This window comes from Polyodon spathula, chromosome 28, assembly GCF_017654505.1.
Source record: "Polyodon spathula isolate WHYD16114869_AA chromosome 28, ASM1765450v1, whole genome shotgun sequence".
In the NCBI taxonomy this organism is placed as follows: Eukaryota; Metazoa; Chordata; class Actinopteri; order Acipenseriformes; family Polyodontidae; genus Polyodon; species Polyodon spathula.
The window spans coordinates 2,072,186-2,086,827 of record NC_054561.1 but is presented as its reverse complement, the minus strand read 5'-3'; the positions used below and the strand labels follow the sequence as shown (position 1 = coordinate 2,086,827).

The following is a 14,642-nucleotide window of genomic DNA, read 5'->3' as shown; positions in this document are numbered from 1 at the left end:
CTAAATTATGTTCATATATTTTATTTTTAAATGATGTCTCATGCCATAGCTGTATACATCCCTACTTTGGTTTTTGCAACCTAGCTCCTGTGTAAGCCTGAGTCTAACCAGAAGTATAATGTCAGTTGTACTGAAAAAGAATACCACTCTGTACTGTTTTTCCAAGGCATGTTCTACACCAATACATTTACTGACTTCAGGGTACTGTAACTGGATAGCAATGAAGCAAAAAAGAAATTTAAAAAATCCCTCATTACTGACAGGCATATACATGAATGTCTTCAGATGTTCTCAATAGGTGAAAGCCAGTTAATCTGAACAATAAACAAATGAAAATATTCCTTTGGAATGTTCCAGTACCCAGTGTGCTCAAACCCACCAATGGGAGCAGAGGGGTTGCCAAGCAACACCTAGGCAACACCCAGTCCGATCGCTATATCAAGAGGAGGCGAGGAGGTGAGAGGATAACCTTGAAGCCACTTGAAGCTCCAGGAACTGTTTTATCGAGCTACCAGCTCCATCACTTCTTCTGTATCACCATGTCTATAAGTTACAGTACTAAGGTCAGCCAACACAGGGTCGGCTCTATGGCCAGTGCACCCAGGGCGATTAGCGTCTATGGGGGTGCAGGTGGAAGAGGCAGCCGTATCTCCTCTTCTTCTGTCTACAACCTGTCCTCTGCCATGGGGTCCGGTGGCGGCTATGGTTCTGGAGCTGGCTTCGGTTCTGGAGCTGGCTATGGTTCTGGAGCTGGCTTCGGTTCTGGAGCTGGCTATGGTTCTGGAGCTGGCTTCGGTTCTGGAGCTGGCTTCGGTTCTGGAGGCGGCTTCGGTTCCGGTGGTGGCTACAACTTGTCCTACTCTGTGGGTGGCCAAGACAACATGACCAACATCAATGAGAAGGCCACCATGCAGAACCTCAACGACCGTCTGGCTACCTACCTGGAGAAGGTGCGCTCCCTGGAGACGGCCAATTCCAAGCTGGAGCAGCAGATCCGGCAGTTTTATGAGAACAGCTCTCCCGTTACCCAGCGGGACTACAGCTCATACTGGAAGATCATTGAGGACCTGAAGGATAAGGTAACGTATGCATCTGTCATGTGGAAAGCTGGATCCTTTTTCTAATTCAATTATGTATTTACTTACACGTGCTTACAAAAGTTGTGCATCACTCTATAGCATTAACTATTTTTGCTGTCCTTAAATATATCATTTTTAATCTAAACATATCTATGAAGCTTTTTATTTTTATTTTTGTTATAGCATCGTTAAAAATGTGAAAAGGCACCAAACACATTTTGAAATGGGTTTTTTTTGTGTGTGCGTGTGTGGTACAGATTTAGAAATGTTTCTGATTAGATTAAAAGTCTGTTTGGACTTCACTTTCACTGACTTTTCAAACAAAGACAGATAGACTCAGAAGCAGATTAAATTCGCAAACAAAAGCTATCCGCTGTCAATCATCTCTGTGTTGTTATTGAGCGCTTATCAACTAATCTGTTTCTTTCTCTCCCGCAGGGCTGAAGAAACGGATTTTCATGCAACAATTAACACGCCCTTTTTTTTTTCACAGATCAGAGCGGCCAGCATTGACAATGCCAGGATTTTGCTGCAGATTGATAATGCTAAACTGGCCGCTGACGACTTCGGAACCAAGTAAGATTTTGTGCTGTTATAAAACATGGTAACACTTTAAATTAAGTGTCTCTAATTATTTTGTATTTACATAGTAGTTGCTTAATGAATACATGTGCACTTATTACAATGTTATTATGCATAGTTACAATGTACTAATTTTTGCATGATATAACTCTAAGCCTAACCCTAACCCTTTATTGATACAATTGTGTACTGACATATATTGTGTAAAAAGATTTGACATGTTAAGTACATTGTAACTACGCATAATAAGTAACAATGTAATTACTAAGTAACTACTATGTAAATACACAGTAATTAGAGACACAATGCAAAGTGTTACCAAAAACATACTGTCGAGAGTTGACCCTCTTTAAACAACACTTTCTCAGTCTTTATCTTGATTTCTCTCAATATACACTAACACTATAATATTTTATATATTGTACCACTATATCACGACTTGCTTGAGCTCAGTGTTTTTAAATGAACTACTGGAGGACCTGAGTACTGCTGCATACTACAGGTGTCTACAGTGGTGTCTGTAAAACTGCAGTTTGTGAGTCAGTCTGCAGTCCCGCAGTACAAAGGGACTGACTCTTTCTCCCTGCCCCCTTTGCGCTGTGCAGGTATGAGCACGAGCTGATGATGAGGCAGTCCGTGGAGAACGATATTGCCAACCTGCGCCGTCTCCTGGACCAGACCACTCTCACCAAGGCCGACCTGGAGATGCAGATTGAAGGCCTGAACGATGAGCTGGCTTACCTCAAGAAGAACCACCAGGAGGTAAGGCTGTGCTGTTTCAGGGATGATCCACAACCCAATAGATTGATTCTGTCCCCTGTCCATGAGATGAGATGCGGTAAAAAAAACTCTTAAACCACAGACGCGGAGGAGCCCAGCTCTTTTGCATTGCAGTTAAGATGCCCAGCCTCTGCCTTGTTACATACACACGGGACTAGATTCTCAAAGCTATTTATTCCAAATCGTCACTAGAGATTGATTGATTGATTGATTGATTGATCGATTGAGACAGCTATGGAACACTCCTTGACCTGGGTGATGTTTCTGATGTTGTTGTGCAGGAGCTGCTGGCCTTGAGTTCACAGGTGGGCGGGTTGGTCAATGTGGAGGTGGACGCTGCCCCACAGCAGGACATGTCCAGAGTCCTGGACGAGATGAGAGCGCAGTACGAGGGCATCGCCGATAAGAACCGCCGGGATGTGGAGGCTTGGTACAAAGACAAGGTAACAAAAAGCAAGCAGCAAATCCCACCGGATTCAATCAAAATGATAGCGATTGATGAGTGTCCTGTCAGATAGTGATTCTCCTTGGATAGACAGCTGTTTGCTACTTTTGAATTATTTTTCTCTTTATATATATATATATATATATATATATATATATATATATATATATATATATAATATATATATATAGTCGCATCAGTCAAATGGAACACTGTAGACATTTTAATCAAACGCCTCTTCTTTAGTGCTAATCGCACTCATGCCTAATCATTGCTTCCCTTGTTCTTAATTGAAATCCAGCACATTCAGTAAACAGTTTGGCTTGCCATGCAAGAAGAATGAGCACTGACCATCTTTCCTCCTTTGTTTTACAGTTCGATTCCCTGAACCAACAGGTGACCTCCAGCTCTCAAGCCATAGAGACCCACAGGTCTGAAATCAACGACCTCAGACGCACAGTCCAGGGACTGGAAATCGAGCTGCAGTCAGTGCTCAGTATGGTAAGTGTGACTGCTAGGCAAGGGTTTGGAAACGCGTCAGCGTGACGTGCAAACGCAGAAGTGCTTGGTTTTCAAAAGCAGATTTAAATATTCCCTGATATGAACAAACCAAAGCCACAGTAGTACTCTAGCTGCTTTGATAGTGGTCCAGCATAAGATGCAATGCATTCTGGTACCTTTCACAGCAGGACTACACTTACCAGAATGCATTGCGGTGCGAGTTGAAAAGCCTGAACTGTGCCAGTGAACACGGACTCATGTGGTAACCTTATCCTAGTGGTCCCTGCGGAGTTACTGAGTTATCTTGTGACTTTTCTTTTCAGAAACAAGCCCTGGAGAACACGCTGGCAGAGACAGAGGCTCGCTACAGCAACATGCTGCAGGGTTACCAGAACAACATTAACATGTTGGAGGGTGAGCTGAACCAGGTCAGACTGGACACAGAGCGCCAGGCCACGGACTACAAACTACTGCTGGACATCAAGACCCGGCTGGAGAAGGAGATCGCCACCTATCGCCAACTGCTGGACGTTGAAGACAGCAGGTAAGAGAGAACCCAGACTGGTTGCCGTTTCAGGATCCAGTTAGTTGAATCTACCGTTACCTTTATAAAAGGTATTTTTCACTGTATCTTTTTTCTGCATCGGTTATGCTGTACTATTCATTTAATATAGTTTAGCCTGGTTTGCAATGTTTTTTTTTTTTTTTTTTTTATATGTGCCTTACCATATCCTTCTGTGCTTTACAATGCTTTCCTATGCGTTACTGCACGTTACTACACGTTACTGTGCTTTTACTATGGGACTGTTTTATAAGGGTCCTATAGACATTTTGGATTGCATGAGAGACTTTTATAAGGGTAAGGTTGTAAGTTATTTCCTATCTTAGACAAGGTTTTTAAACATGTGTAAATATATAATACCTGTATTAATAGATGTGACTATTCGACTATTGATAAAGTTTTTTTTTGTTTGTTTTGATTCCATTTAGAATTCCAACAGGCGGGAAAGGTAAATAATCTTATTCATTTAAATAATATTCATAAATCTCCATATTCGCGAATGCAGTATAGCTTACCTCACGCTGCCACTGTGTCTTACATAAGTTTGCTATGAAACAGTGGCATGGTCATTTTGGCCCATTAATTACTCCAATTCAAATGCAACTTCTTATAATTGATAGAGAAATATGCTGACTACTTAATGTTTGTTGAAACTTTTGTCAAGAAGTTTCTTTAGTGGATTTATTTTTTAACATTAGACAGCAGTGGCACTCAACTCTGGCCCTCGATATTCCAGTCCTGGTCTTTATTCCAACCGGGTCCTAAATCGGGTAACTGCCTCTCAGCGGCTTCAGTTAACTACAGTAGAACATGCTTGGACTAAAAACCTGGGCTGGATTAGATCTTGAGGGCCAGAGTGGAGTACCACGGCTGTACAGTTTCTTGAGATATTATTAAAATATATTAATAGCTTCAGTTCTAACAACATTTAGCTATTTGTTATAAAATAGCAGTCCGATTTTATCCAGTTTATTGCGGGATTCACAAAATGTACCATGGTGGTTCTGGACCTTAATTAAAACCCCAAATAACAGCAATAGTAGACAGATTAAAGAAGAACATGCATGTGGAATCAAAACCGCTTTCCTCTCGTTTGGTTTCAGATCAATTTATAACCACTACCACCACCACAAGCACAAACCTTCCCCGTGTAAAGTAACTTACAGAAAAGGACGCCACTGCACATCAAAGATGCAGAAGAGAAACAATTCTACCTACTCCTGCAATACACTCTGGTTTAAATCCGATTTCAGGCTGAATCCCTTCAGTCTCCACTATCACTGCATTGTTTGTATATAAATGAGACGGTACATGCTCACACACACACACAGTAAAAGTATAGGGTTCCAACATCTCTGACTGGTTAAGCTCAAAGTCAGCTCATTAATAATGTATTTGAATTAGAATGCAGCATGTAAGTATGGGCAAAGATATTATATATATCTTTGGTGTAGGTTAGGCTTAACCCCTCCCCTTACGTGCATAACACATGAGTACCTTTCCCTTTAAGACCATTAAAAAATGATTTTTGTCTGCATGTGCTGTCTGTGTAATACACACCTTTTAACGATTTTATTTCCCACTGCCGTCTTGTTCTGTTAAGGCGCTTTAAAAAGAATGTTTCTGATAATAAATTTCTGGCGTTGAAAAAAAAAACAAAAGTGCATTTGTCTTTATTTGGTTCATTGATCATTGTTAATTTTTTGCTGTGTCTAGAAAGGCCAACATATAGTGATATATCTACCCCTAAACGTGTGCATGAAGCTAAACCTTGTTTCTGCTAGCTTAGTTTCTCTTTGTGTTAGCAATGTTCCAAACAAAGGTCCCTTTCCACACTCCACAATTCACAAAACTTTTAAAGAACTCTTTTAAGGAAGGTTGTTTTTTTTTAGTCAGTTCTGGTTCATTAAATTAAGTGTGCACTGCGCAAATTCATTTAAACTTATGGAGTGTGTTTATAAGTCTGTGCTTTCAGATCACTGTTTAACCTGAGAGAATGCCAATAAACATTTACAAAAAAAGAAAAAAAGTCCATACACATTCCTTAAAAAAGTTTGTAAAGTTTTATCAACAGGGCCTTTTTCATTTGACAATTGCCTTCGCAACCTGAGGGTAAACTAACTGTTTTGTTTTTCATGTTCGGCACCACGGGTGTTCAGAGATGCCCAGTAGATAATGCACATGGCAGGTGTGTTGGTATCTTGAAATACCTATTTTTATACTGTGAAATGAACCATTTTACCGTTGAAAAATACATTCCTACTAATATTAATATTTAGGTGACTCTCTTTCACCCATTATTCCTCTCTGTGAACTTCTTTGACAACACTTGCACACAACTGCTTACTGGCCACCAAAAACAATACACTCAGTTAAAAAGATAAGTGGAAGGCTCATATTTAGAGCCTCTGTGATTTATTTTATTTTGTATAATTTTGTGTTTTATTTTCCACACATTTCGTTTTATTTAGTTTTAGCTGCTAAAAATGTTGTTTTATTTCGTTTTATTACAGATACACATTAATAAAATACAAATAGATTTACTTTAGTTTTAACATTTTGACATAAACAGACCTAGCACAGAAAAAGTAATTTTGGACCAGTAGGAGGCGGTGTTGTCCAGTGATTAAAGAAAAGGGCTTGTAACCAGTTCAAATCCTGGCTCACTGTGACCCTACAGAAGTCACTTCACCTCCTTGTGCTCTGTCTTTCGGGTGAGACGTTGTTGTAAGTGACTCTGCAGCTGATGCATAGTTCACACACCCCAGTCTCTGTAAAGGCGTCTTGGATAAAGGTGTCTGCTAAATAAACAAATAATAATTTATCATTAGCATAAGTAACCGCTATTTTTAATGAACTGCCTATTTACAGTATATATATATATACACACACGCACGCACGCACGCACGCACGCACACACACACACGCACGCATATATATATATATATATATATATATATATATATATATATATATATATATATATATTATATATATATACAAATCGATATATATATATATATATATATATATATATATATATATATATATATATACACACACACACACACACACACACACACACACACACACACACTTTTGTGGGGCTGTCAATAATTTCATATACAGCAATCTATCCACTAACAAAACAAAACAAAACAAAAAATCTGCACATCATTATTTTGTCCAGTCAGCTGCAAACCTGCATTCCCTCACGCTCAAATTCTTTGCGGGCTTGTTCAACTGTTATGCACGTGGTTTAGCCATTTTAAAAACAAAATGTTGCAGGCTGGGAGAGAAAGAAACTCCCAAGATTGCAGCAAACGTATTTGTTTTATTTAGTCTGAAAATTATCACAAAAAAAAACACCTCTCAGTACAGTGCACTGGTACACTTTCTCACTGCATGGCTGCCCTGCCATGTGTGCGCCTGTTGCTTTCACTCAGCTCAAGGACCGGCACTGCACTGCAGCGCCATCTGCAGTCATGTCTGTGCTAGAGCAACTCCAACAATTTTTTTTTCTACCAAAAATAATGAGGTAGACCTAAGCATTTTTTATGCGGAACAGAACACTTAGTAAACTACGATTCCAAGTTATTTATTTAGGGTATTTTTTGTATTATAGAAAAAAATGCATTCTATGGTTGCTTTATAATGATTTTTCGTTTTATATGTAGCATTTCGTTTTATTTCGTATTTGCGAAAAACACGGAGATCCACTCATTCTATAACAACTCAATGAAAGAACTCCATTTGAAAACTGTTTTAGAAAAATACAAAATGCAATAAACAATTACTGAACACCAAAGACTGAAGCTGCTTGAAGATGGCACAAAATGGATGCTAAATAGGGGGAAAAAAAGGTCTACACTTGAGGGCTTAACACAAACAATGCGAGCATCTGTACTAAGCACAGGGTGTGTGAGCACATGATAACCACAAACAGTCCTGCCGCAGGGTGACAACTTAAGTACTGTTAAGCACTTAAGATAGAATGGTACATTGACCGAATGCTGGTCTTCTGCCAATCATTTGCTTGGTACAGTATCTGTGTTCTACACTAACATGTCACAGAAAATGAGACGCTTGGTAAAGCATGATAACACGGCACTGCCCTCGGAATTACACTGATTACAAATCTCATATGATCCTTTGTGGGGAGATTAAGTTTAATTTAGGGTGTGTTATAAATTCACTTCAAGGTGGTATTTAAAAATCTCAAAAGCTGTACATAATAAACCCAAGGCTTAGGCGTGGGTCGTGTGGTTTTGCACCAGACCAGTCTTCACCAAACGTATTCTACACAAGCAGCCCCGCCCCCTTTCTTATAAAAAGCCTATACACCTCTGAATTTTTGTAGTCTTCCCAGGCTTGCCCCAATGTCTATGCTATGCGTTTTACAGTTAACACTGGTTCTCTAATATTCTCTACCATGCCTAGCTGTTATATACAATGCTTATCTGTGCTTTACCATGCTTTTATAACACCCGCTTACTCAGACGGGATACAAAACAGAGGAATTACTTGTAACGTAGAGTCTGACTATGCCAGTTCAGTGCGATAAGTCTTAGACAACTGATCATGTTCTATAAAGCACGTTTAAAAGAAGCAGCAACACATGGTTTATATATATATATATATATATATATATATATATATATATATATATATATATATATATATATATATATATATATATACACGCCACAGCTTACCCGGCACAGCTTAGGCCCCCATCCCCAAGTAGTTCAAATGGGATTATTTTTTTGCTTTTTGTTTTTTTAAACCAGAACTTAGAAATAGGCTATGCGTTTATTTTCTTTCCCTCGATTAAAGCGATCCTGAACACCAATTTAGCAACAGAATGAGCCAGCCATCTAAACGGGCAGAAACCTAATTTGTACCCTTCGCAATGGTCGTTATTGAAAAAAAAGTTTATGAGTTCACGCGAGGCAATAGACTGGTACACGAATTGAACTGTTTTTTTTTTTAAGTATTTACAATCATATATAATGTCTTCTCGTAAAACTTGGTGATTTTTATGAACAGCGCTGTGAAGCCATGGGCATGGAGTCGAAAAGACCTTAGGCCTCCGACAGTAAAAAAGGAGGCAGACTATACAGAAAGAAATGGGTATTTATACTGAAGTTTCAGTGTGCATCTTACCATTCGATTCTTTCTTGCTCTTTTCTTTTGAAACGGGATTGGTCGCATTAACATTATTAACTCTCCACAATTATGTTTCATTGCTTGCTATGGAAAAACTAAGGTCTCTGCAGTAACCGTAGGGGCGTGGATAACGAATTAACTCGGTGTATTCAGCCTACACTCTATTCATGTTGGAAATGTATGCAGCCGAATACAGAAAGCAAGCTAGGATTGTCTTTAAATAAAAATCCACTGCTGTCGAGTTTCCAGATGCCTGATTTAAGTAGAACACAACAGTCCCTTTGTCCTGCTCTGTGCGCACCCAGAATGATGATAAATGAAGTAGAGAAACATTTACAGGACAACTGCCAAAGCTTTTTGCTCCAGTGCAAATATATATATATATATATATATATATATATATATATATATATATATATATATATATATATATATATATATATATATATATATATATATTCAGGTGCGTAAAACAATAGCAATAACTAAATTACTCGGTATCCATTAAGGCATAAGAAGTGAACAGAGTGAGAAGCTACTCAAATGTGATAGATCAATTATATAAAGTGTAAAATTATAAATAAAGCAAAACATATGAGTGAAAAATACGTGAAAGATAACTGGCATTATTGTTACACCTTCCCCATGCTTTATTGCACAGCAGTGCTTTTAGAAGAGCCCCATTGGCGTTATAGATTGCATTTGGCTAGAATATGATAAACACATGATCTTATAAAAGTATTTGTAACCTTCCAGGTACTGTGTGGTTATTATACGATTATGAGGACCTTGTTAGACCTCAGTGTTTCTTCCCTGTTCTCCAGCTGAATGACACAGCGGCCCGTTTCTAACACCTGCATACTTATATAGGGAAAAGGGGCCGCTGTACAACGCCATAGAGATTACGTTGAACTAAACAATGCGAAAAGGGGCAGGTAAAACCATGCTGAAGCACATTGAAAGGTAACGAGGAATTTAAAATCCCATTAAATAATCCAACGCCTATGGTTAAACCTCGCAAGCGCATTGCAGACAGCATTACAGCAGTTGCGCTTCCACCCAGCAGCCCATCCCATGGTGTGCTGTATCTCATTGTTTGAAGTACATCGATAATTATGATACGATGCGAAGTCACACGCAACGTGTGAGTCGATCCTACAAAAAAGACCGCAACCAAATCGATTATTTAATGAGTAGAAACCCATAATCCATTTGATTTCCACTCAAATTCATCCAGTAATACCATATACCACATAATTGCAATGTTATTTCGCACAGTTACAATGTACTTAATGTGTAATTTTTTGTACAATGTAACCCTAACCCTAACCCGAACCGGGGCTCTGAAACATATAGCGTTATAAGTTTTATAATCCTTAAACTGTGGACTACAGAGGCCATTTTAAAAATAGGTTTGAAACACATTTCAGTTATAAGTTTAAAAAGTGTTCAGGATGCTAATGAAGAGAAACATTGAAGGCACGTTATTCATACTGTGCATCCTAACATTATGTATAATTACACCTGTATTTACTAAGTAACTGCTATGTAAATACACAGTAATTAGAGACACAATGTAAAGTGTTACCCATTTATTGTCTTACCAGTCATACACCAAAAAAAGTTTATTTTTCTAAAAGCTTGGCTGGAATAACAGTGAGGTATGCTTGTTACTTGTATTCAGCGGTCCAGATAAGGTACACACCTGCCATTTTACGCATAAAAAAACAAAATACGCACTCAATTTACATTTAATGCGTAAAAATATGCATAGGAATTTTGCTGCACAGTTTGTCTGCCTCCCCTAAAACTTCCACTAACAACTACATCTCCCAGAATACAATGTCTTCAGTTAGTAGGAAACTGGACAGAAGAAAAACCAACCCAACAAACATTATCCAATCTTTGGCTAGCCCTGTTGTCTCTGCAGCCAATCACAGTAAGAATAATTCAAAGCAACACAGGTTGAAGCGTCAACACTCCAGTCCAGCTACAAATCCAGCTGGAACCATCGCCAGAGGCAACGCTAAAAAAAACCTGCTTGTAATATAAAACAAACTGTTTTATAACTTATTGATGCATTTCCTTATTTTATTTATCTGTAGACTTTATATTGCATTTTAAACATGTTTAAGAATTAAATATAAGGTGCATAATTAATTTGCAGAAGCAGTGTGAAACCTCGTAAAAAGCACGCCAAGACAATACAGAACCTTGCACACGCCTGTGGCTGTGCAGCAGGTCAAAGTTACATTGCAGTTAAAAATGAAGGCTCTTTTTTATTGCCTACTGCTTTACCATTAAAGACTGTACAGTACTTATGGAGATTACTGATGACTTAAAGGCAATTTTTCCCCCTGAAAATAAATTTGACTCTCTCAGTTTTAAAATTAGAGGTAATTATCTGGAGGGCTGCTTTATTTTTTTGAGTAATTATCTTTTTAAAGAATGTTAAAGCTGTTAGGTATTAATTAAATGAAATAAACTTCTGGTGTATACTTGACATTTGAAGACCCCCTCCCCCATTGTCAGACAGAACGATTGTCTTTGTATGAACAGGTAGCATCTAATACAGACACACCCTGGCACATAATTCAAGGAGGAATTGAACAATAAAGTGTTGAATGAAGCATTTCCAAACAGACAAGACCTGACGAGCCTGAAGTATTTCCTGACGCCTTTCATTGAATCACCCTTAATTTAACACCAAGGCAAGTTCACTCTGGTTTGCTGGAATAACATCATGCATTCGCTAAGCCATTGTGTGCAAGAAACACTGTTACCGAAAGCAAGAATGGGTGAGAAAACTAAAGGATTGCTTAATTACAGGATGGAGAAATACCAAAAGTATTAAATCACCCAGCCAGAACCGCAAACACAAGCCATTCCAGTGTTATTGCAGTTTCTATTTGGCGTGGCGTTTGCCCAATTGACCAAAAAAAGTATATATATATATATATAATATATATGAATATATATATAATACTATATATATCTCTATATAATAAAATAAAACAAAGACTACTCTAGATGAACCAGTAAACAAGCACACAAAAACCATAAGAGAAAAGCTTGGATGAATCTCGATACCTCCCTTTGCAAGATCAGGTTTATTCAAGCTTCAGGAACGAGAATGGTTCTGCAAAACTGTGATTTTGAATACCGGTACTGGTTTTCCATTTAGCAACCCACAGTTGCAGAACGGTTAGAAACGATTTCTAAAACGACTTTATATTCTAAATACATGTTGTATTGTAAAAGCCAACAATGCAATGTCCAGTATGTTGTGTTTAACCAACTATGCCCAACTGACCAGAGAAGGTGGATTATAAAGTAAAATCAGCAATGACACTGGTGCATGAAATAAAAATTACATTTAAAAAAAGTATTTCGTATGATCATTTGGCATGATTTACTTTTTTAAGCACAAATAAATAACTGAGACATTTAATTCCAGGATCTGTATGGGATTTTCAAGTTTCTGCGTATTAGTTGTGGAACTGTAATCTGTAAAACAAATCTGGCTTTCAAGCAAAAGACAGAAATGAAACATGACGAGCACATATTCACCCATACTGTGCTGCAGAAGAAAAATCACATTTCTCTGGCTTTAAAAAAAAATAAAAATACTTTGGTGTTCTTCAAGGAGATGTGCAGGTCTGATTCCTTAAGAATTTGATGGGCACTGTTAAAGATCAATGAAAAAATTAAGAATCTCAACAAAGCATTGCAATGGGACAGGACCGAAGAACACAGGTCCTCTACTGCACTGGTGTAGATGATGTCACCCAAGAGAAAAATGAGACATGTCTTCGTTGGAAAGGAGAATTTGTTGTCTTGACCCATCCGGGTAGGTATGTTTGACTGAATTTAGGGTAAAATTGTGAATTTGCCCCTATGGTTTAACAAACAGACATGTGCTGCCAGTCAATGTTAAATACTTTTACTAAAACCATACACAGAGCTCTCTTTATAATAGAATGCAGGTACAAGATAACAGCTTCTTGTGTGCCCTGGGTCGTACAAACCACTCCAGTAGTTTTTCAAAAGGCAAGCTTCCCTCCCACCCTATCCACAGAACAACCAATCATACAATGACCATGTCATGATGACACATGGATCAGCCTATCAATGCCTTTCAGATTGAATGTTAGCTTCTTCTGTTAAGACCAACAAACTAGACAACATCACAGTGGTCACTTTTGTACTTGCAGACTTTTTTTTGTTGTATTTTGTGTTTCAAAAAAATACCCAAGTTTCCAGTTTTTACAATTCAAATTCAATTCAAATAAAACTATGGTTATCAGTTGACTTTTCATGTACACTAGGACAGTTTGGGACAGTTCAGGCTTTTCAACTCACATCCCAAAGCTGGAACTGTCCTAGCGTACATTGAGTCATATGGTAACTCTAGCCATAGTACAGATTCAAATGTTACTTCTGCTATAAAAAACATACATGGCTTAAATGTGAAATACAGTCATAACATAATCTTGCAGTATCAACTTTTCCCAGAAGAGGGCAGCTCAGTACTAGAGCAATGGCAACTTCGCTGTTGATGCAGAAGTGAATTTACAGCAGTGAATATAGGCTGCCACACACTGGATGCAGTGCGACAGCTTTACCTTAGAGTTCAGAGTTATGGATATACCACCATTGGTTTCACAGCTATTGATGTTTTCTGCCTTCAGGACAATCACGTTCTTTGTGTGGTTAACTCCCTTTGTTGAATCTGAGAAGTGTTTGTTTACATAGCAGCACAGTTATCACCACAAACAGGAGCTGGGCCGGTTGAGCTGGATACCAGGTTTGCTGAGCAGACAGGAGACCGCCAGCAGTGCCATTTGTTTACTGAATCATTAAAAGGCTACGCAGGATCAAACAGCCTTTTCACTTGATGAAGTTTGCAATAATTAGAGTGGTTCTGAGGTTTGCTGCGTCATTTTTGTTTTTGTAAATTTTGCTCAACAGATGTCGAAAGACCTTGTTGTTTGCCCATTGTCTCGGATCTGTGAATTAAAATACACTTTAATCTTTAACCCTTATGGTCCTGGAGGGACCTCAAGGGCCTGCCTTATCTTAGCACCATGTGACAGACATGATGTCGGAAATCAGGTTAGAACCTCACGGCATTCCTAGGTGTCAGTGTGTACATATATAATTTTGTCTTGTTCTCATGTATATACTCAATAAAATCGTTCCTCCTTCAATGCGACAAAAAATAATTCAGGGCTGAAGGGGTTAAGCTCCTTTGCCTCAACCTGTTCCTGCATTTTACCATAGAGCAGATGGGGCCAGCTGTGGGTAACGGTCAAAGTGGCACACAATTGATCTGGAATCCAGAGGCATGGGGAATGGGCAATTGAGCAGGCTCAGGGGCAGTTCCAGCTATATTTGCCCTCAGTGACAGTTACACCTGTGTGACTCATATCTGATTATTTCAGTTTCGCCTGTCCCAGCCCTTGTCCATTTTCAGGGAAGACAAAAAAGATACAATGTCAAAAATACATAGCTGAAAAGACAG

General features: G+C 38.6%; 1 protein-coding gene across 2 annotated transcripts; it reads left to right on the top strand.

Annotated features, from left to right (window-relative positions):
- Positions 1 to 314: 314 nt before the first annotated feature.
- Positions 315 to 5,605, top strand: LOC121301832 (keratin, type I cytoskeletal 19-like). Of its 2 annotated transcripts, XM_041231453.1 has the most exons (8): positions 315 to 1,079; positions 1,573 to 1,655; positions 2,267 to 2,423; positions 2,723 to 2,884; positions 3,262 to 3,387; positions 3,711 to 3,931; positions 4,378 to 4,397; positions 5,053 to 5,605. In XM_041231453.1, the coding sequence occupies exons 1-8, from the start codon at positions 330 to 332 to the stop codon at positions 5,106 to 5,108; spliced, it is 1,575 nt and encodes a 524-aa protein (XP_041087387.1). In that variant the 5' UTR covers positions 315 to 329; the 3' UTR covers positions 5,109 to 5,605. The 2 variants fall into 2 exon arrangements, with proteins under 2 accessions (XP_041087387.1, XP_041087388.1); XM_041231454.1 differs by lacking the exons at positions 4,378 to 4,397; positions 5,053 to 5,605 and having other exon boundaries at positions 3,711 to 3,935.
- The last annotated feature ends 9,037 nt before the right edge of the window (positions 5,606 to 14,642 follow it).

Coding starts and splice junctions, on each gene's coding strand:
- LOC121301832 (XM_041231453.1), top strand. CDS start 330: ATGAAAATATTCCTTTGGAATGTTCCAGTACCCAGTGTGCTCAAACCC. Junction 2,885..3,261: donor AGGCTTGGTACAAAGACAAG/GTAACAAAAAGC, acceptor TTTGTTTTACAG/TTCGATTCCCTGAACCAACA. Junction 3,932..4,377: donor CTGGACGTTGAAGACAGCAG/GTAAGAGAGAAC, acceptor GATTCCATTTAG/AATTCCAACAGGCGGGAAAG.